At 39.9% G+C, this 22,093-nt stretch overlaps 1 protein-coding gene across 3 annotated transcripts in view; it reads left to right on the top strand.

The window, feature by feature from the left end:
* ETS1 (ETS proto-oncogene 1, transcription factor) overlaps positions 1-22,093 on the top strand; it is a 196,721-nt gene that overhangs the window by 133,190 nt on the left and 41,438 nt on the right. For all 3 annotated transcript variants that reach the window (XM_036744416.1, XM_036744415.1, XM_036744417.1), the window contains one exon: positions 21,403-21,522. In XM_036744416.1, the coding sequence (XP_036600311.1) occupies positions 21,403-21,522 (120 nt within the window). The remainder of the gene's footprint in view (positions 1-21,402; positions 21,523-22,093) is intronic.

Below are 22,093 nucleotides of genomic sequence, written 5' to 3'. Positions count from 1 at the left end.
TAATCTCTAGTGTACTGTTTGGATTTCTCCCTCCAAGAACATCATCACGTCTCACAACTTTGAATGTAAACTCATAATTTAGGTTATAAGAAGAGAATATTCTTGTTATGTAGAATCCCAAATCTGGTTGCTATGCCTTCTGAATGGACTATCTCAGTAACTTGGTCTTAAGAATCTAGTTCAATTTGGTGAATATGTCACAGCTAAAACTCAAGGGAAATGGCTTTCCCAAATCATAGGAGAATTTGAATGTTGGCTAGGTTTGGTTTTGTAAAGGAAGCATCATCTTCCTGTCCTTTTTTAAATTAAAAATAATTCTGAATTTAAATAACAAAAAAAGTCATTTCCATTTTCGTGTTCAAAAACACAAAAGAGGATTCTATATGAAATTGCAAATCTCTATTTCATACTACTTCCTTTAAAAAAAGGTATAATAAATTCCACATATTACTTTCAAAACTGCCCTATGTTTTCGTTTGAATTCCCTTTTTTAACCTTCTGCATATTTGAAAAAAATTTCAATAACTCTTTTGGCAATACTATTAATAAGCCTTCCCCACCAAATTAAGAAAGAAAAAAATCATAAAAATAAGCACAGTCAAGCAAAATGAATTCACATAGTGGACATGTGCAGAAATGTATGTCTCTTTCTACACCTTATATCCATCACTTCTATGTCAGAGGGCAAATTCTGTGTCTAGTTTCTATGTAGTTTTTCCTTTGGGAGGAGGAGTAGCCCATTCTAGGGTGATTAGTTATTTTGGGGATGGTGTTAACATAGCATGAGATTTGAGGGGAAACATAGGGGTTGGGCTATAAGTCCTTTCCAAATCTGTGATTTTGAAGAAAAAAATGGCCTATGACTCCTGCTTATTGTCAGATCTTTTCTCTCCTTTTTTATTTGCCATTTGTCTATTCTTTGTTCACCCCAATTACATTGAATTGCCAAGGAAGAAAACATTCAGCCAGGAGAGAAGCACTGTTAAAAATTTACAGCAAATTCTGTAAATTCTTTTGCTCTGCTATTTGGCCTGGAGTAGGATTTTGTGCTTCGTGTAGCTTCATGTGCTTCGTATAGGGAGGATGGAGGAATAGCAACAAGAGAAAGGGTCTGGTAAGGCACACATGGCAGTAGTCCAAGGTAATGAGCAAATGCAGAAACTGAGAGGTTAGGTAATAATAATAGCTAGCTTTTTTTATTTCTAGGGCTTTAAGGTGTGCAAAGAACTTTACAAATGTTATCTAATTTGATCTTCCCAGCAACCCTGGGAGGTAGGTGCTAGTATTATTTCCATTTTACAGATGAGGAAACTGAGGATGACAGGGTGACTTGCCCAGGGTTGCACAGTTAGTAACTGTCCAAGGCTGGATTTGAACTCAGGTATTCCTGACTCCAGATCTAAGCAGGCTATCCAGTGAGCTTGGGAGTAGCCTTCACTGTAGCCAGTCAAACAACCAATCAATTAACCAGGTCTGGGTAGGTCTCAATGATCTATTTGAAATATAGCTCTGTGTCTCCTAAGTAACTCTTTGATAATCCATGGGAGTGACTCTTACTGGAAATCTTGAGTCATTCATTACCTAAATCCAGCCAGTTTATAGTAGGATTTCCAACTGTTCTGCAGGCCAAATATGCGTTTTTGATTAGCCTATTCTATAAGTTTCTGAAGCTACAGAGTGGAATGTTTGGTGCACATGCAAACTCCAAAGTAACCTTTGCTCTCCTCTTCAGTAAGCCTGGAGGTTTGGGTTGGATTATAAACCATAGTTAAATTTAGAATAGATGACCTAGAAGCTGCTGAGGCCTAGGATTCAAAGGAAGGACTGCCTCAAGCTCCCACCAAACATTTCTTCTAATGTCAATTCACACTGGCCATAGGTATGCCTTATCTCTCAAGGTATAATTTTCTGTAGGTTTCTTAAATTATAAGGGGATGATTCCACCAGCAAGGGTGATAGCAAAGTACCAGCAAGATACCCAGAGAGTCAGAGAAGTGAACTTTATTGGGAACATATGATAAGAATAGGAGAATGGAATATGTCTAGGAAGAGAGGAAGCAATATTTGTCAAAGTAAGGCATTAGAGTAGTTCTGTTAGGATGCCAGAGGTCTACATTATCACTCAGAGCTCTGATGTTTATGGCATTTTTGTGGGTCAAACAATTCATTCGGTATCTTGCTTCCACCAGATTCTCTAACCCAAATATGTTCCTCCTGTGTTTATATATTACTCCCTTACCTCTATCTCAGTTGCCCTGGTCCCTTTTGTTTTCCAGATTGCTACAGAGATTGTCTTCATTCCCAGAATATTGGTTCATATCATGTCTAGGCCAATGGAGTGGACTGGGAACAAGGGCCCTAGGGTCCATTTCTAACCACTAACTGCTTCCTGTAGTCCTTGACAACTCACCAGCTTTGTGGCTCAGCTTCTTAATCTATGAAATTGGAAAAGTAACACTTACCTGATAATTCCTTGGGGGATGTGGTGAGATTGACTGAGAAACTTGTTTCTAGAGGTAGACAGGGAGATGATACAATTTTTGACTGTTCTAACCTAGTTGACCTGACTCAGGAGTAGGGTAGAAGTTAGAACTACTGTGAGGAAACTGTTCCTGTTGCGTAATTCTTATTGCAGATATAAGTGGGAGTTCTCCAACTCAATACACCTCCATGTTATACTCAGAACATTAAAAAATTTGGAGATTTAAACTTGGTTATTGGGATTGGGATTGGATTCCCCGAAATCAACAGCAGGACCTTTCATTAAACTTTAAGAGAACAAGACTCAGGATGCTTATTCTATACAGTGAAGTGGTACAATGGATTGACTATTGGACCTGGAATCAGGAGGATATGAGTTCAAATATGGCCTCAGTCACTTACTAGCCGTGTGACCCGGGGCAAGTCACGTATTCCCCTCTCTGCCTTAGTTTCTTCATCTGTAAAATGAGAATGATAACTGTACCTGAACACCCCACTCCAAAGTTGCTATGAGGATCAAATGAGATAATATTTATAAAGTGCTTTGTGGATCTTAAAGTACTAAGGTATTAAATTAAATGTTAGCTATGATTTTTATCAAATAGGGCTGTTAATAGAAGATCTGAGGTCATAACTGTCTTATAATGTATCAAACAAGGTTTGCCTTTGCTTTTTTACCACACCCAGACTCCTTTCATTCAGTATTTGGTATCTATTTCAGGTTTATCTGACTGCTGCTGGCCTTTGGGCAATCCTGAGGGGGATTAGGAATATTAGTGAGGAATTTAGAGAGGATTAGACCTGATTATCACTCTGAAAGCTGTTAAAGTTGGAGTTTAACTTTCCAAAGATCCGGAGAAACTGTCAGAAAGAGAAAAACTAAAGAAAAGGCTAGGAGGGTTTTGGGAATCTGCCTTGTAGGCCCCTTTCTACTGATTCCAAAGTAGGAATTATAACAGTAGTGCATATTTTTCTATCACTATGGTGTTTACAAAGTACTTTCCTTATGATAATCTTATGAAATAGGTAATGCAAGCATTATTATCTCTGTTTTACTGAGGAAGAAACTGAGTCTTAGAGGTTAACAGAACCTTGCCCACAGTTACAGGACTAGCATCAGAACAAAAATTTCAACGCTGGTCTCCAACCTTCAGGTCCAGTGTTCTCTCCACCATGCTTATTACTTATTCAGCTAATTTTCTCTGCTTCTTGCCATTTGGGGTTTAGTCAAAGTAATTTTTAATTTTTTTTTCCTGTACCTGAAGAAGTTGATCTTGGAATATTGACTCATCTTACTCTGTGGCTTTTCCTTTCCAAACAGAAATTTGAAAGGACTCTCAGAGCCCATCAGAGTCCAATCTAGCCAAGAATCCCTACTATGACATTTCTGAACATGGCTGGTCACCTGGGCTCTACTGTAATCTATGTAGGGTGAGTCCAGTGGTCCTTCTTCATGCTTTCATTAGACTGAATAGCATCCCATCCCTGATCTCCTCTTTCTGAGCAAGGCTGCATTTCAGCAAAAGGTGACTAGCCATCCTAGAGGATCTAAAGTAGGGGTTCTTAATCTGGGGTCCTTGGACCTCCAAAGGGTCTATGTATAGATTTCAGGGGATCTGTGAACTTGGATGGGGAAAAATATTTCTTTTCCCTCACCTCTGAAATTTAGCATTTCCTTCTATTGTGAATTCAAAACAAAATAAAACATTATTCTGAGAAGGCTTCGCCAAAATACCAAATGGTTTCATGACACAAAACAGATTAACAACCCCTGGTCTAAAGAGATCTATACTAAAGAAACACCGGGCCTACATAAGCAAAAAGGACTTTTTACTCCCTATTCCATCCCTCCACTGGTAGGCTTTTTTCCCCCTCAGTGACCTCCTCCTAACTCAGGTCCAGTTGGAGACGTGCATAAAGGGCAGACGTCCAGTTCCTCCTGTCTGGCTGAGACTGACTGTGGGAGATATAAATAGATCAAGACTTTGTCTGCATCTATTGTTCTATAACTACCCATTGTTCCTCAAAGCTTTTTTGTAATTACCACTGCTCTCTTATTGTGCAGCTTTCTGAATTCCAGTTATTCTTCTTTCTGTATTGGTTGTATGTATGACTTACACCCCTCAGCTTGCCAAGGCTCGGTAAGAGGTGTGTGGGAAGAATGATGTGTGCTGGGGTCCAGGAGAAGTCAGTAAGTGAGGCAGGGGGATGCCATAAACACAGTGTGTCTTGATTTCAGCAGAGCACTTGACGATCTTTCACAAGATCCTTGTGGACGTTGTTGTAACAAGAACATTGAATTTAATAAAAAAAAATTAATATAGTAAAAGTAACAACATTTAGCAATGAATACCAGACATATTTCACTGTAAGGTTTGCAGATCACTTTATAGTCATGATCTAATGTGATCCTGACAATAAAGTAGATGCTCCAGGTATCATCATCCCCATTTTACAGATGAAGAAAGCCAATCTCCAAAAGGCGAAGTGACTTGCCCATAGTCACACTTTAGGAGTCAGAGAGAGAATGCAGTTCAACAATTTCTCACTCCTGAGTCTAGCACTCCCTCCTTCTAGTAAAAAGAATCCTAGGAATTGGAAGAAAAGCTAGAGGTTTTCTTACAAGAGGAAAGGGCTGGATCTGGAGTCAGAAGACTTGAGTTTAAGTCGCAGCTATGTCACTTACTGGCTGAGTAACCTTGAGTAAGCCCTTCATCTGTGGAAGGGAGAGGTTGAACTAGATGACCTCTAAGTATTGGTGTGCTGGTGGTAAATGTTTAAGTATTGGCTTTTAAGTTTAATCTGCATGATTAAGATTTTCTCACTTTCTTAAGTCTAAATAAATAAAACACTAAATCAAGCCCTAATTTGTAGGATTTACGGATTTCCAAAGTGTAAATGCTCATACCAAAAATTTAACGTTTGGTTCTAGAGATCTGGTACTGTTTGGATCCAGCGTTGGTTGTTGTCCTTTTTCAAAGAGGGCCAAAATGACGTCCCTATGCTGGAGTCAAGTTACAGTATTTGTGACTACGGCTGATCCGATACCTTTGCCTCTAAAGAACTTTTCTAGTTCTGTAATTGTGGCTTTTAATAAGGAATCAACTTAATGGTCCACTTGGATGGACTGCTTTCACCTCAAGTTCAACATGTCTAAAACTGAACTTTACGCCTTCATACCCAAATCTGCTCTTCCTCTTAACTTCTCTGTTTCTATTGATGACATCATTATCATTCCAGTCACCCAGTCTGAAAACTTATGAGATTATATGTGTGTATGTGTCTTGCAAACCTAATAGCACTACATGAACATTAATTATTCTCGTCCTCCTCCTCCTCCTCCCCCTTCTTCTGAATCTTTTCTTTCATTTTCATTCTCACTTTGGTCATCATAATTCAGGTACTTGTGAGCATAACTTACATTTTTTTTGGAGGGGGGAAGGCAGGGCAATTGGGGTTAAGTGACTTGCCCAAGGTCACACAGCTAGTAAGTGTCAAGTGTTTGAGACCAGATTTGAACTCAGGTCCTCCTGACTCCAGGGCCGGTGCTCTATTTGCTGCCCCACCTCTCTGCTCCATAACTGACATTATCTCAGTTGAGTCTCACAACTACCCTGTGGGGTAAGTACTTTGGAATATTAAGTCCTGTTCATCCTTCCCTATTTTAGGAAGGACCAGGACAACCTAGAGTATATGCAAGGGAGGATGACTAGGATAGTAAATGTCTTCTGGATCTCCTTATTTGCAGAATAGCAGAAGGAACTGGGGATATTTAGTCTGGAGGAAACAATATTTAGGAATGACATAACCTCTGCCTTTAGACATTGGAAAGGTGCCACAGGAAAGAAGGATTAGGTTTGTTCTGTGTAGTGTGGAGGAAAGAACTGGGACCAATAATAAGACATGATATAATTAATAACATCTATGTAGCACTTTTTGGTTACAACGTGCTTTCACATCTGTTACCTTACCTAGTCCCCAAAACAACTGTGCAAGAGACTCCTGCTCCTCCTCTTCTTCACAGATGGAGTTTAGTTAAGGGCCAAGGTCACCTGGTTCACACACAGGCAGGGCAGGCACTAGAATCCGTATCTTCAGTGTCCTAAACCAAAACCTGCCTTTATCTAGGTACAAGTTATGAGGAAGCAGATTTTGTCTCACAATAAAAAAATAACTTTCTAACGGTTTGAGCTGTCCATAAATGGAATCAGGGCACCTCTCCATTACCAGAAACATTCAAGCAGCAGTTAAATGACCCTTCGTTGGGGATGTTGTAGGAAAGATTGCTGCTCTGGGTAGAAGGCTGGACTGACCTTTTCCTCCAAATTCTGGGATCCAATAATGGAATGACATTAACTGATATTTTTATAGCGCCTACTATGTGTCAGGCGCTGGGCTAGGCATTTTATAAATATTATCTTATTTAATCCTCACAGCAACCCTGGAAGGTAGATGCAATTATTTTTCTTTTACAGATGAGGAAACTGAGGCAAACAGAGGTTAAGTGACTTTCCAAGGGTCACATTGCTAGTAAGTGTCTGAGATCAGATGTGGTCTCAGGTCTTCCTGACTCTAAGTAGAGTGGTCTATTTAAATCTAACTTTCTAAACTTAAAGATACTTCTCACAATTGTTTTTCATGACATTTGCAAATGTAGTTCAGTGTATACAGGATGATACATCCAACTTTGAATGTGTAGTAATAATAATGATGATATTAATAAAAAATTAGAGTGATGATAGCTAATATCTCTATCACTTTAAATTTTCGGAGTGATTTTCATATATTATCTAATTTGATCCTAAAAACAATCCTGTGAGGTAGTACTCTTGATGGCAAATATTTGCCTCTATTTTGGGGCCTGTGCCAGTCTTTATAGGGCATTGTTTCATTGCAAGTGGTTGGCACATTGGCAGTCCGCTATCCCCTTCTCTCTTTTTCCTTGGCTCTTCCCAGAACTGGTATGAGGGAAATGGGGTTGAAATGTTTTGAATTTTCTAAGTGATTTTCCATGGGTCAAGAGCAGATAGTTATACTACATAAGGATGGATTTGTGTGTGCTTTTCTCTTTTTCTGATTTGTTCAAAGGAAAGTACATATGCATAAAAAAACTTCAGAATATAAGAATGTCCATTTTGGTTTTCTTTCTGTAGCACCAAGGTGTGGAGTTTCAGAGTCATCTAGAAGGGGTTTTTGAAGACCAACTTTCATCTCTAATGGGGCTTTTGATTTTCCATTGGAAAAAGGGACATTTTCTGGTTTAAAAAATATATGTGTAACATATAAATAAATGAGGTAAATAGATGCATTTGAAAAATTATGGACCAATGTCAATTTTTAAGCTTCATTAATTACAACCAAGACTCTTTCTTGAAAGCTCCTTCAAGTAGGAATTGGTTCATTCTTTGTACTTGAATCCCTAGCATCTAGAAGAATATCTGGCACATTTTGGTGCTTAATAAATGCTTATTGATTGCTTGAAGCATTTAAAACCTGTGGGAATTATGCAGGAAGAGAGTTTGCTGAACTGACAGGGCATGCCCTTCCTTTAGTTGATCCATTGTGTATATCTTTGGATGAATAGACTGTTCTTGGAATTCCTTGCGGCTTTTCTCATTCCAGATTGAGGCCATTGGCAAGAAAATCTAGAGAGGGCTATCTTTGGAAATATTCCATTCCAGGAATGAGCCCTTTGGGGTTAGGAATGTGGCTTTATTACTTGGGAGTCCTAAGCTAGGCTGAGAGGATGTTCTTTAAATTTGTAGTCTGACTCTGCTACACCAAGATCCTGTATGATTTCCCTTCTTTCTCCAGGACATCTTTCTTTGTGCCTCAATTTCGAAATTTTTGCCCCACAGGCAATTGTTCTCTAGCCACATCTAACCCATAGGAGGTTAATCTATAATTACATGATAGCTGAGGGAGCATAGCACAGTGGAAGCAAGCTCTGGCCTGGTAACTAGGAGATCTGAGACCTAGTCCCAGTTCTGCAAATAATTGGTGGTGTGATCCTGCTTCCCTCATCTCTCCAGGCTTCAGTTCCTTCATCTAGAAAATGAGGGGGCTGGTCCTGAGGAAGGAGACCAAGATGGTAACTGTCCCATTGGAGGATAAGTTGAAAGCACTTGGGGTAGTCTGAAGAAGAAAAGACTTGGTAAAAGACATGATATCTATTTTTGATTACTTGAAGGGGTCTTATTTGAAAAAAGGTCTTATACATGTTCTTCACTCCAGAGGCTAGAACTAGGTATAATTGGTGGGAGCTGCAGAAAGACAAATTTAGGTTTTTGAAGTGGGGGGGAGGGGCTGATACAAATTTTTGAACAATTAGAGTTACCCCAAAGTGGAAATCACCTGCACCCAGAAGTGGTGGTAGTAGGGTCTCCCTCAGTAGAGGTCTTCAAGTAGATACAATTTGACCATTTGTTGGGGATATTCTACAGGCATCTCCTCTCCAGGTATGGATTGGACCATAGAGTCCTTGAGTTTCCTTTCAGCTCTTGAGATTCTGTGACTAGATTATATACGCCCTTGTAGTACCGAAGATTCTGCGATATCTTTGCCTCTCTTAATTCCCTCATCCACCTTCCTCTCTCTCTTCCTCTGTGTCTTTCTTCACTGCCTTTCTTTGGAACTCTCCATTACCCTCCTTTCTTTCCCCTTTATTCTTCAGTTATGTCTCTTTTTTTCTCCTCCCTTTTTCTACCTTCTAGCTTTCTATTCTATTTTACACTTTCTATTCTTATTCCCTGATTCTGGATTTCTGTCCTTTTTCTCTTCTTCCTTGTTCTCTCCTCATTCCCAAATCCCACCTCCTCCTCCTTTTTCCCAGGGGCTAGGTCTGGAAGACAGGAGCCTTAGCTGCAAGATGCCTGTCTCTCTGTTTGCTTCCTGCGTAGGAGGGAGAGGCAGGCCTTGAGAAAACAGTTCAAAAGTGCAGAAAAACTTCAACTGGTCCAGCCTAAATAAATGGTCTCAACTCCATTTGTTTTGCCCATGTCGTCTGCTTTGCCTAGTGAGAAGCCTCTTCATTGCCCACCTTGCCCAACCCCTCCTACTCCCCACCTTGCCTTCCAAGCAGAGTGCCAACTGGGCCTGAAGCCCAGCCTCAGCACAAGACCAGAAAATGTTCATGGTCAGAGAGGCTGATTCAGTGGAGGAAAGGGAGCAGTCTTTGAGTGTTTCAAGTCTCTGGGCTGTAGCAGCTGTCTCTATGAAATGTGCTGGGGATTAAGAACCATCCCTTCCTCCAAATAAAACTTTTTTCCCCTACCAAATAAATGGCAAAAGTGAGGAGAAATGTATTTATGTTTTCCACCCATTTATCTTCCTGGCCTTTGCAATTTGTAGAGAAATGAGGGAGGGAAAGAGGAGAGACAGACACAGAGAGAGAGACAGAGAGAGAGAGAGAGAGAGAGAGAGAGAGAGAGAGAGAGAGAGAGAGACAGAGACAGAGAGAGAGAGACAGAGAGAGAGAGAGAGAGACAGAGACAGAGAGACAGAGACAGAAAGAGAGAGAGAGAGAGAGAGAGAGAGACAGAGAGACAGAGACAGAGAGAGAGAGAGAGAGAGACAGAGAGACAGAGACACACAGAGACACAAATAGAGACAGAGATTTCTTTAAAAATATATTTTCCCAAATTAATGAGCACCCCAGTGGGAAAAGGTAACCTGGCATTAGCCTCATTATTCCTTCCCCTGCCAAAGTGGCTTCAGGGATGGTGACAGGATAGAATATTTTGGATTTTTTTTAAATCCCCTCTTGAATGGAATTATTTTGTGACATTATTGGTTCTAAGAGCATTGTGGCACTTTAGATGAAGTTGGGGGCAGAAGATGACTCTCACTCAGATGTTTGAATGATGGGAAGAGCCATTTGGATGTAATATCCCTAAGGCCCTTGGAATTGGAAAGGTTGCATTTGTGTTTGCTATCCAGGTAGAGTAACCCTTATTCTTGTGCACTAGGAGGAATAATAGATGTATTATAAAATTTAGGACCCCTCCAGAATAAGGGTAGATACTATATACAGAGTCACTCCAACACATGTAAAGCTCGTTTGAAAGATATTATTATATTTTCCCCAGTACAGAATTTTCTCTTAAAAGCAAAAACAAAAACTGAGATTTCAATGATTCTTGGAACTACAATATTTAAATGACCCTAGTAAGTGAGAATTTTAATCCCTAGAGCTAATAACACTTTAAATGGCATATAAGAGATTTACAAACTTAAAGGCATAAATGCTTAGGAAAAGGTACAGCTTGGTTTTCAAGTGGTTAAATATGGCAAATAGTTTTAGGAACCAGAAAATCACATCTTCATTTTGTGTCACATTTTCTTTGACATTTTTAAGTTTAAAAGACTGAGGGGTCGGGGGGAGGGGGCAGGGTCTAGGGTGCTGAGTTGTGGCAGACCTATATTAGTTGGTGATGGTGACTTAATGAGGTAACTGCTGACACTATCAAAAAAAAAGCCTTGTAGTTACAAAAAAGAAAATATCCAGCATCTCAGCTTTGCAAGGACCTGGAAGGGCATCTAACTAGTCTATTCTGAATGAGTTCCTTCTTTAACATCCCTGACAAGTGGTTGTTCAGCTTCTGCTTGGATACGACTAATACCAGGGAACTCCCCACTTTCTACCTCCCCCTGCGTTCTATTTTAAACACCTCCAATTATTAGAAAGTTATTTATTATGTTGCTCTGAAATCTATCTCCCTGTAACTTCTATCCAATAATTCTGGTTTTCCCCTTTAAGTCTACATAGAGCAAATCTAATCTTTTATTATGCTAGTCCTTGAAATTAGTAATCACGTCGTATGTAATGAAAAGAATCCTGTATCTATAGGCAGAGAACCCACGTTCAAATTCCTGGCTTTGTTACATATGGCCTACATAACTTTGGGATAATCAACTATCTTTTGGTCTTAGTTTCCGCGTCTATAAAAGGAAAGGGTTGATGTCACATGGGAAAAGATGAAAAGGAACTATGGGAAAATGGTCACACTAATAAGCTATTGTTGAAATTATGATTTGATGATTTACACTAAAAAAGTCACTGAACTTTACATATCCTTTGACCCAGTGATACCATTGCAAGGCATACAACTCAAGGAGGTGAAAGAGAAACAGATGTGCCATATATGTATACATATACATATACATATGTATATATACACATATCAGTTGCTGTAATTTCTGTAGTAGCAAATAAGTAGAAGGTAGTGGGTATCTATTAATTGAAATTCCCACTACCTTCTACTTATTTGAATAAACTGTAGTAAATGAATATAAGGGAATATTATTGTACTATAAGAAATGGTGAATATGGAGAATTTAGAGAAACTTAGGAGGACTCATACGATGACTATCATTTGTAATTTGTTCTAAATGTTATCCCAGATTTTCCTACTGTATTTTAATTGATGATTTTCATTTATAATTTGTTCACACATATGAACTGACACAGAATGAAATAAGCAGAATCAGAAAAGCAATTTATATAATGACTTATTACTATAAAAGAATTGTGAAACTCTTCAGAATTCTGAGTAATGCAGTCATTAGTCATGACTTCAGGAGATGGATAGTGTCCCCTGCCTCTCAGCAGAGATGCTATAGGATCATAGATTTAGAGCCAGAAGGCATCTCAAAGTTTGAGTCCAACCTCCTCACTTTTACAGATAAGAAAATCGAGGCAAATAGAGGTTAGACCTGCCATGGGTCACAGAGCTAGTCACTATTTGAGGTAGAATTTGAGTCCAGATTTATTTATTCCAAACTCAGCATTCTTAAATACTTCAACTACTCTAGTGGTATTCTAAATGTGTTGATTTATTTTGCTTGACTATACTTGTTACAAAGGAGAGTTCTGTTGAGGGTGAGGAAGAGTCATTGGGAAGGAATAGTGATCGTTAGAAAAGGAAAAGAATCAATAAAGCTTTTAAAAAATGAAAGTGTTGGATTAGAGATCTCCAAAGACTCTTCTAGCTCAAAATATCCATGATTATTTGTCTCCCCTGAGTTTTTTTCTTTTTCTTCATGTTAAATACATTTAGTTTCTTCCATTGATTCTCATGTGACAAAAGTCTCTTTACTATTTAATATTCTACCTTCTCAAAGTAGGTTCCTGTTTGTTAATGTCTCTCCTAAAAAGGGGATGCTCAGAATGAAACACGATAAGACAGATTGTCTGATCATTTCTTTTAATTTCTATCCCTGTGACTGACATTTTGTGTTCACTTATTTTTCTCTTTGCTTACTTGCTGGGAAATATCCAGACTCTTTTATCTCTTTACTATACTAACAGCCTTACTGAGATGAGTGTAAGACAGTATCTCCATCTTACTGCTTCTCCTTTGGGGAATGGTGAGCCATTTGAGCCATGGCTATTGACAAATAGGACCAGAACTAAGACTTCTTATAAACAGGGACAGGATGCTTTTGAGGGAGTCTGTAGCACTTAGCATAGGCATGTATGTATCGAAGACTCGTCTTTGCTGCTTGAGAAAGCCTAGTATCCAGAAGCCATTCCAGATGGGCACAGACATTCAGTTGGCTGTTTCGCCTGTGAGGCCATTTGCCCAAAGGAAATGGGAGATTTAACCTGCTCTATGGAGAAACAAGAAAACTTGGCTGTGGGGTCCAGGGGAAGGTTCTGCTTTCTGGCTTGGATCATGAAACGGAAGAGCCTCTTCTGGGTTTCCCTAAACACCTGGAACTGATTTGGGTTTTGCCCTGACTCAGTAAAGTCTGCTGAGGTGGAGGAGGAGGGAATAGGAAAGAAATAAATCCAGTGATTAAAAATAGCTTTCGCATGTCAGGTGCCTGACTGAATTTGGGAAAACGCATTGGAACTCCTTTGTCTGGCAGGTCTGAGTTCTTGCTGCCGAATTACAACTGCTTTCATTTGTTTTTCCTGCTCCCCACCATGTAATGGTCAAGGGCTCATTGGAACCATGTGTGAGTCTAGTGAGTCACCAAATCCTCAGCACTTCAGTGGGAATAATGTGTTAAAACTCCTTTTGGGGAAGGGGAGGGAGATGGACTGAGGTCACTTCCTACAGATGTTAAATCCACTTCTATCTGGAGGCTTCTTTCTCAGGCTACTCTGCAAGGACCAGATGATTTCTCTGTATAGTCTGGGGCACGTATTGACTTCTCTCAGGACCATACTTTTTGTCACAGAACAAGCTTCCTTCTAAGAAGTGGCATCTCCCTCCAAGTTGGCATGTTGTATCCAAACAGTGTGAATTTCCGTCAGTGGCTGTGTGGATTGGCAGTGGAGCTCAAGAGGTTGTAACAAGAGACCCAAGTTTGCAATTTTGGTCATGTCAGGTCATCAGAGGGTGAAATGGGGATCATCTGTGCATCTTTTTCTTGCCTCCTTTTGAATAACATTTTGCTGACTGGGAACATTAGGAGAGCTTGAGAAAGATGTCAAAAAATCATTAGCATGTTATTTAAAAGGAGAGACAAAAATGCAAATTTACAAAGGAAATAGGACAGGTACGTTGGTGCTAGGCATTGTTGGGTCTTTTGACTGAAGCAGGTACGTGACCAGACTGCTTAGACAGAGAGATAGACTTTGGTTCAACAGAAGGAAGAACTTCCTAACAATTAGAGCTATCCCAAGGAGAATGGGCCACCCCGGGAAGTAGTGATTTGACCAGAATTGGAAATTTTTATACAAAGAGTGGATGACCAAGAGGCATGTCAATTGTAGAGGGGGTTTCTGTTCAGGTACAGATGGGTCCCTGAGTTTCTTCCCAACTCTGAGAATCTGAGATGTTGCAGCCAAGTGTTATAATTGTTTTCGCAGTGCTCTCTCCTCCACTAACTTTGTTCCTCTTGCTTCAGACACACACAATGAAAATAAAATTATAGCATGGGATTTTCTTTATTTAGGTGGAAGGGGTAGAATGAAACACTATTTTCCCTGTCTTGGATCAAGCCAAAAGAAGCTTTATAAACTCTCTCATGCTTTTTGCTATTGCTATGGTGGTGATTTTCCAGCAAAGGTGCTGCTGTCCTTAACCAAAATAGGTCTGTGGCCCAATTACGTAGGTGAGTATGGAGGAAGTATGCTATACTGAAGACTTACTGCAGATCATTTCATGTTCAGTTTTTCTCTATCCATCTGATGAGCAAGAGGGAACAAAATCAGGTAACTCCGGAATGCCCACTTACAATAGAAATAATAGCTTGCACAGGTAGACCACTACAGAATTACAAAATACTCCTAGGAGGTATGTATACCCATTTTATAGATGACAAAACTGAGGTCCATGGAAATAAAGAAATTTTCCAAAGGTTTCCCATACTGTAAGTAGCTGGGCCAAGATTGTAACTTGGCTCACAAAGTTTATAAGTGGCTAGAATTTGACTCAAATTCAATCTACTGAATCTACCTTGAGAGTAATTACTAGCACCTTTGATGGGCAAACCTCAAAGATGACAATTATACAGACAAAGTTTTCCTTCACCTTGGGCATGTGTAGCCTACTAGTGTTGGGCTAAAGCAGGAAATGTTTCTTATACTCTGTTGAATTTGATAATTTCCGTTCATTTTTTTAAACTGCTCTGAGCTCCTGGAATTAACACTCAGTTACAATTATCAGCTTGTTCTGTTTGTGGAATATGGGAATCTGGATGAATATCTTCACCTTTGGCCAAGGGAATTATTAGGTAGTCTTATTTTTAGCAGTTCAATTTAAAAATAATTTCCCCCAAATCACTCCTTGAGTTATACTAGAATCCTTCCTGTCTCAGTCACAAGACCTGGGTGGATGAACATGGGAACAGGTAATCTAAAATGAAAGGCATAGAAACCGCCCCCAACATTTTTTTTTGCTTTCTTAAGGTAATAAGTGGAAATTGTCTTATTCTTTCAGGATTTACTTGCATCCAGTAAATTTTTGTACCAGAATTCTTCTTTGAAGCAAGAGAGAGATAGAGAGAGACAGACAGACAGACAGACACAGAGAGAGAGAGACAGACAGACAGAAAGACAGACAGAGACAGAGAGGTAAAGACAACGAGAGAGAGAGAGAGAGAGAGAGAGAGAGAGAGAGAGAGAGAGAGAGAGAGAAAGAGAGAGAGAGAGAGAGAGAGAGAGAGAGAGAGAGAAAGAGAGAGAGAGAGAGAGAGAGAGAGAGAGAGAGAGAGAGAGAGAGAGAGAAGGAGAGAGAGAGAGATTTAGAGAGAATTTATCTTGGGTTGGAGAAATTGAGCTCCTCAGACCATTCTTGCAGCAAAAGCAGGGTTCCCTAGAGTCAGTTTGGTAGATAATCAGATCCTCCCAGCAGTTGAGGACCTCCTATACTTTGCAATATTGAATGCCCATTCTCCAGAGTCTTGTCCTTTCCAATAGAGCAATTGCTCATTCATTAATTCATTCATTATGAAATATTTATAGGAGCCAGAAAACTTCTTCATGGTTTCCTTTTATTTAGCAATAACAATTTAAAAAAAAATGAAAAACCCCAAAACATTGGTTTCATTAGCCACAAGTTGTACCATTCCTAATTCAGGTGACCTAGAAAGGTGAACCCAGTAAAATAGAGAAACAAGGCATAACCTACCTCCTACTTCCTTTTTTATTCGTATGCTTCGAGGGCCAGTCCATTCTGACTCTAGGTTTCTTAGCTCTAGGAAGGAGTTGGAGTCTTCAAATGGCCCCATTTTCAAAGACACTGAGAAACAAGATAATCTTGCCTCTTCTCTGGGTTTAGCATCTTGGTGCGTCTTTCCTGCATAACGAAAATATACCACCTCTGTGTTCTATGTCATTACATAAGTTCTGGGCCAAAGCTTGTGTCTTCTTCTTACACTCCAATACATAGAAAGAGGGAGGCTATAGAGCAAGGGTGATGAAGGAGGGATAAAACTAGTGTCCTGGGATCCCTACCCATAGGTGTGACATATCGGATGGCCATACAAGTCCTGTGATTGTCTTGTGGGATCTTTCATTGGCCTGCTTCAAGTGTTTCCTTGGGGAGTGATGGGAGAAGGACTCTTGCCAGATTTAGGAGGCAGTTTCTCACTATATCCAAAGTCATCACAGACTGAGATTCTATATAGCATTGGTGATATGCAGCTTCTTGCTTTGAAGAACATTTCTTTTAAATGGTACAACCAAACCAAACCAAACCACACCCTTAAAGGGTTCTTGGAAACCAGACAGTACCCTCTGAGTTACATGTGAATGAATCAAAACCTTGTTTTACATTACCCCTGAAATAGGCATAGAGTAGGGAGAGGGGAAAAAACTTCTTCGAGATATGGCTAAAATGAGAAAAAAAATGTTTTGCTGCTTTCAAAATGCCACTCACTTCTCCTGCCCCATTCACATGGATAGATTCTTTATAAATCACCTCTGCTTAGATACATGGTTTTCATCAGATAAACACCCTAAGGCCCATGTGCTCACCAATTTCTTTACATCAACAGTGAGAGTAATAATATTACAGCAAAAATGATAGTAGTAGCCGCAGCACATTTATATAAAAGCACTGTTCACATTAACTCACTTGATCTTTGAATAGGAGTCATTAATTTTGAACCCAGATTTGAGGACCAGAAAGTTAGTCCAGGCTTAAAAGAAGAAGCCAAGTCTTAGTGCTAAAGAGCCAGGCTTAAAACTTGGAAGACTTGATGGGTTCAAAGTGCGTCTCTGATGGCACTGGTTTGTGACCCTGGGCCAGACATTCAGCTTCTTATTACCCTAGGCAACTCTCTAAGAATGTAAGTTGTAGACCTTCAGAGAAGGCACTGACCTGCATTGGTAGAGGGAGTTTCCTCATCTGGGAGTTCAATAGCCCAGTGAAATAACTGGTCCAGAATCCACTTTACTAGTATCTTTTATTTTTTCTTTCCCTAGAGGATATAGAGATTTATGGCCTTCAGAAGTTCATCTTGGTCCTTTGAGATAAATGCATTCTACAAATTGGGAATGTTGAATGACCTTTGTAATGATGCAACTCTGAATTTGTCACTTGCCTATTTGCAAATTTCTAATGGCTCTCCATTGCCCAACAAGGGAAGTCCAAATGTTTTAGCCTGGCGCAGCTCAAGGTTTCCTATCCCACTCAATGCTCCTATCTGGAAACCATCTCTTCCTCATAGCTATTTGTGCTTCTTAGGCACATTTACCATATTCTAAAATTTGTATTATAATTATTTGTGTCCCAGGGACGCTCTTTTATTGATCTTTTTTTTGCATGTGCCTCCTCCACCTCCAGAACCTAGCATAATGCCCTGAATATAATTGGTGCTTAAATAAATCAGGTGTCATCAAAATGATATGAATGTTTCTGATACATTTGGAAATTGGTTAATTTGTTTTGGTAACTGATATGCTTCTTCATCCTATGACCAAACAGAAGTTGAAAGATTTAATGACCTCATTCTAAAGAAGAATCTAGGATGAACTGAAATGATTCTCCAGAGTGTATGATCATGATCCTATGAGAGAGGTGATAAAACTTCAGCAGACTGTGGCTCCCTCCAGATCCACCCCTCAGCCTGTATATGATTCACATTATTGTTATCAATCAGTATAATATTAACACCAACCAGGTAACATCGTAGGAATGTCCCCTTGTGATTTCACAAAAGAAGAATCTGCTTACTTATAAACACACTTATAAAAATATGCTCACTGATAAACATATTTATTAATTTGTAATTTGAGGCACAGAAGCAAAACCGCTGCTGTGTGTGTGTTTATGCTCGTGTTATGTGTGTATATTAGCTGTACTTACGGTACAGCTAATACTTTCCATCCTTTGGAAATGCTGCTAAGGCTCTGACCCCAACTATCTGAATCCTTTGGGATCAAGGGTGATGATATGATTCCTAGGGAGCTCAAGTCCGAGTGCAGGTGTCCCCAGTGGGCTTGGATGGCTCTTTCATCATCTGGATCATTAGATATTTTCCAAGAGATGTGGTATTTTCCACTCAGTCAGAGAGGCAGATCTGGGCTCAGCCTCTGGAGCCGTTGTGCAGCTGGTGCTAACAAGGTGGTAGCTGGGTATGTTGGTGATGGCATTAAAGTCGATGGGCAAAAATAATCCCAGCTGCTTCCCATGAAGGGAACAACTGAGAACCTGGAAATGCAAGCTCTCCAGGCAGGAAGCAACAACCCATGTGAAAAACTGTCAGCTCAGCAGCAGTGTCCAGACCTTCACTGTGGATTCAGTTGTAAGATGCTGAACCTCTGTGCTTCTCCTTCTTCCTCAATTACTCTGTGTCCTTCTCCCCTTCCAGGGGTCAGGTTTCCGAAACTCTTCTGTTTGGTAGATGCCTGAGGCCTCTTGGCTGACTTCACCCTTCAGATCCACTTGGCAATCAGCTGCAGACCCACTACTCTGCCATTTGGCCTGGCCTATATTTTCCACATGTGCTGTCCAGTCCAACTTCCGCCTTCAGTAAAGTCCTTTTCATCGAGTCATAAATCTGAAGAAAGGAGATGGAGGAAACAAAACAAAACAAAATAGAACTTACATGGCCTAAACTCACCAATTTGGGAAGAGTTTGGGAATGAAGAGAGGGAAATTAACCAATTTCATACTGTAGCAATTTTATTAAACAAGAATATTTATTGAAATTCTATTGTACATTTTTATTGTTGAATTTCTCTCTAAAAACAGAAATTGCCTTCACCCTCAAGCAAAGTTTTTTAGTTGTCAATAGGGTACTGGTCTCCAGTGACAAGGTCTTAGTTTCAAAGGTCAAGAAGTTTCTGGATGACTCCCATTGCTGATATATCTTTTTAAAACATCTATGTGTGTGTGTGTGTGTGTGTGTGTGTGTGAGGATTTATGTGTTTCTTAGTGACTCACTTACTGATTGCTCATTGTTTGAAGGACTGATGTTTATGTAATCACCATCTTCCCTCCCTCACCCCCCTCCCTCCCTCACCCCCTTCCCCCCCACCCCACTTACAATCTGGGATTTTCCATCTTTTGTCAGCCTTCCTGGAGGACTGTTGATTTTTCCATTAGATTTTGAGGCATGTCCCAGAGTGACCCAAACCAAAACCACTCCCTGGGACTTTAGGGCCCCCAGTACTGGGACAGAGCTTGGGATAACAACTATATCAATTCCTCTTTCCTTTTGGGAACAGAACACAGACCCTTAGCAGTTTTCTTGCAGCTTTTCTGATGGTATAAAAGAGATAACAATTATCTCAACTACAGTGTTGTGTTGGAGTCTCCCTTCACTTTGTGGTTTACCAGCAGTGCATTTGTTCCAGTTGCCATCCCCCTGCCCAATCTAATACTACCTAAAGAATTAAGAGCTTATTTCACTCTCCAAAACCCAGAGCTTGCTAACTGGGAGTGTTTCACTTTAACCTATCGCATCCTTTGAGCTCCACCAGTTTCACATTACTGACTAGATTCCAGGTTAGGGTAGGGCAAATGACCTTTGACATTAAAGTGAATTGGTGCCAAGGCCTAAGAGAAATTAGCCAGTAACACTAGCAGAAATTTCCCAATCTTTCTGTCTTTACTTATTAGCTTGTCAGAAATTGTACTTTTGGGTGAACTCAAAGGTACTTGATTTCAGCCAGAAGTCTATGTTCTTTTAGTCAAGAGATCTTAGAATTGAGGCTGGTAGAGCTCTCAGAGATAATTTATTCCTATATCATCATTATACAGATGGGAAAACTGAGTCTTAGGAAACAGAAATGACTTTGCCCCCAAGAGCCAACTAATTAGTAGCAAGATTCAAATCTACGTCTTCTGCTTTTGAACAATCTAGTTTACTGCTATATGAAACTGCTTCATTTAATGATATACAGGCATAGGAAGGACTGAGCATAGACAAAGAAAATGATGAATAACCTCCCAGTTCAGACCCTTTCCAACGGGCTCCAATCTGTCTGCCTTTCAGCCTTATTTCACTGTCCTCTCCTACAGGTACTCTATATTCCAGACACACTGGTCTTCTAGCTAGGTTCCCAAAGTCTGCATCCCTTCTGACCTTTCTGCAATTGTACAAGGCATTCCTCATGCCTGAAATGCATTCTCTCTCATCCCCACCCCTCAAAATCCATATCTCTTGTCATGACTCAACTTTAGGTGTCATTTCCTTTATGAAAACTTTCCAATTGTTAGCTTTTCAACCCTACTCCCCTATAGTGAATATAATTTTTCTTCCTCAAATTACCGCCCCCCCAGTTACCTTGTATTTTTAAAATTATATACATGTTATATACTCTGGTATATAGTAATCAGTTAATATTTTTTTTAAATTTGTACTCTTAGTAAAATGAAAATTCCTTGAATAAAAGCACTAATATTTTTGTGTGTTCATATTTGTCAGCATCTGGCATAAAACTTTGTATGTAGGTGCTTAATATAGGATTGATTAATTAAGTTGGAATGAGATTGCTCTGACAGTGGTTAGATCTTCTGTAGTCTGTGTAAGCCCTAGGATATATGTTTATAGACATGATTCCTTGGTTGTTGTTTGTTGTTGCTGCTGCTTTGTGTTTTTTATTTGCTTGCTTGTTTGTTTGTGTTTTGCTCTGGGCCTGGGATTTTAGTTGTCCGGGAAATTTGGGGTAAAGAAATGCCCTTCAATACCTCTCTGTAATTATTCTACAAGTTAAGAGTCTTGGGGAAGTTCTTGGGATCCTAAGGGTCTGGGCTACAGAACTTGTATGTGTCAGAGATGAAGCCTGAATCCAGGATCTCTCCTGCTCTAACGCTAGCTCTCCGTTCATTAGGTTGGGCTGGCTCTTTGATGTCTCACATATTTCGTCTAAAGTTAAACCAAGTGTTTCCTTGACTTTCTGCCCCTTTCTTGAGCTCTCTCTGCAACCGAGAGCCTTCAGGGCTGGTTATTTATTTATTCATTAATTTATTTAATTCTGGTTATTGAATTTGCTTGTGTTCCTTCTGCTTCTTACAGATATGGAATGTGCAGATGTTCCCCTCTTAACTCCAAGCAGTAAAGAAATGATGTCACAGGCACTGAAAGCCACTTTCAGTGGTTTCACTAAAGAACAGCAACGGCTGGGAATTCCCAAAGGTATGCTTTCTTTCATTCTTGGGAGAAAAAAGTTGGGCCTAGGCCTGTGGGGAGATCTGGCATTCATGCCATCAGTCTTTTCCCTACTACCCCACCCCCTCTTAACCATTAGCTTCTGGGAGAACATCTCATCATCTCTTAAAGTCTCCAGTGCTATCTTGCATGGTCCTTTTTTTTCCCTTTTGACCAGACGTAATTTCATCAGGGTGGGAAATTCCTGGAGGGGAACTCCTTATATCAACGCAGATCAATGCCTCATCTTCAAGGTATTTTCTTAGAAAGTCACCTGTACAGACTTGTACAGGGTCAAGCATGTAATATGTCAGAGGCAGGACTTGAACCCTTCCTGACTTGGAATCCAGCTCTCTCTCCATTCCCTCTTCCACACTGCCTCTCTCTGTTCATCCTTTATCACCTCTGGGACAACTGCAAATGCCCCTTGACTGGGATGTGTCACAGAAGCCAAAATTATTTTCTGCCCTGCTGTATTATATCTTTGCAATCTCCGGTACTATTAGAAGAAATATACGCAAACTTGATCATCTCGAACTTATGGATTCTATTTGAAAAT

The sequence above is a fragment of the Trichosurus vulpecula genome, chromosome 2, assembly GCF_011100635.1.
Source record: "Trichosurus vulpecula isolate mTriVul1 chromosome 2, mTriVul1.pri, whole genome shotgun sequence".
NCBI classification, from domain to species: Eukaryota; Metazoa; Chordata; class Mammalia; order Diprotodontia; family Phalangeridae; genus Trichosurus; species Trichosurus vulpecula.
This window is presented reverse-complemented; position numbering and strand designations above follow the sequence as displayed.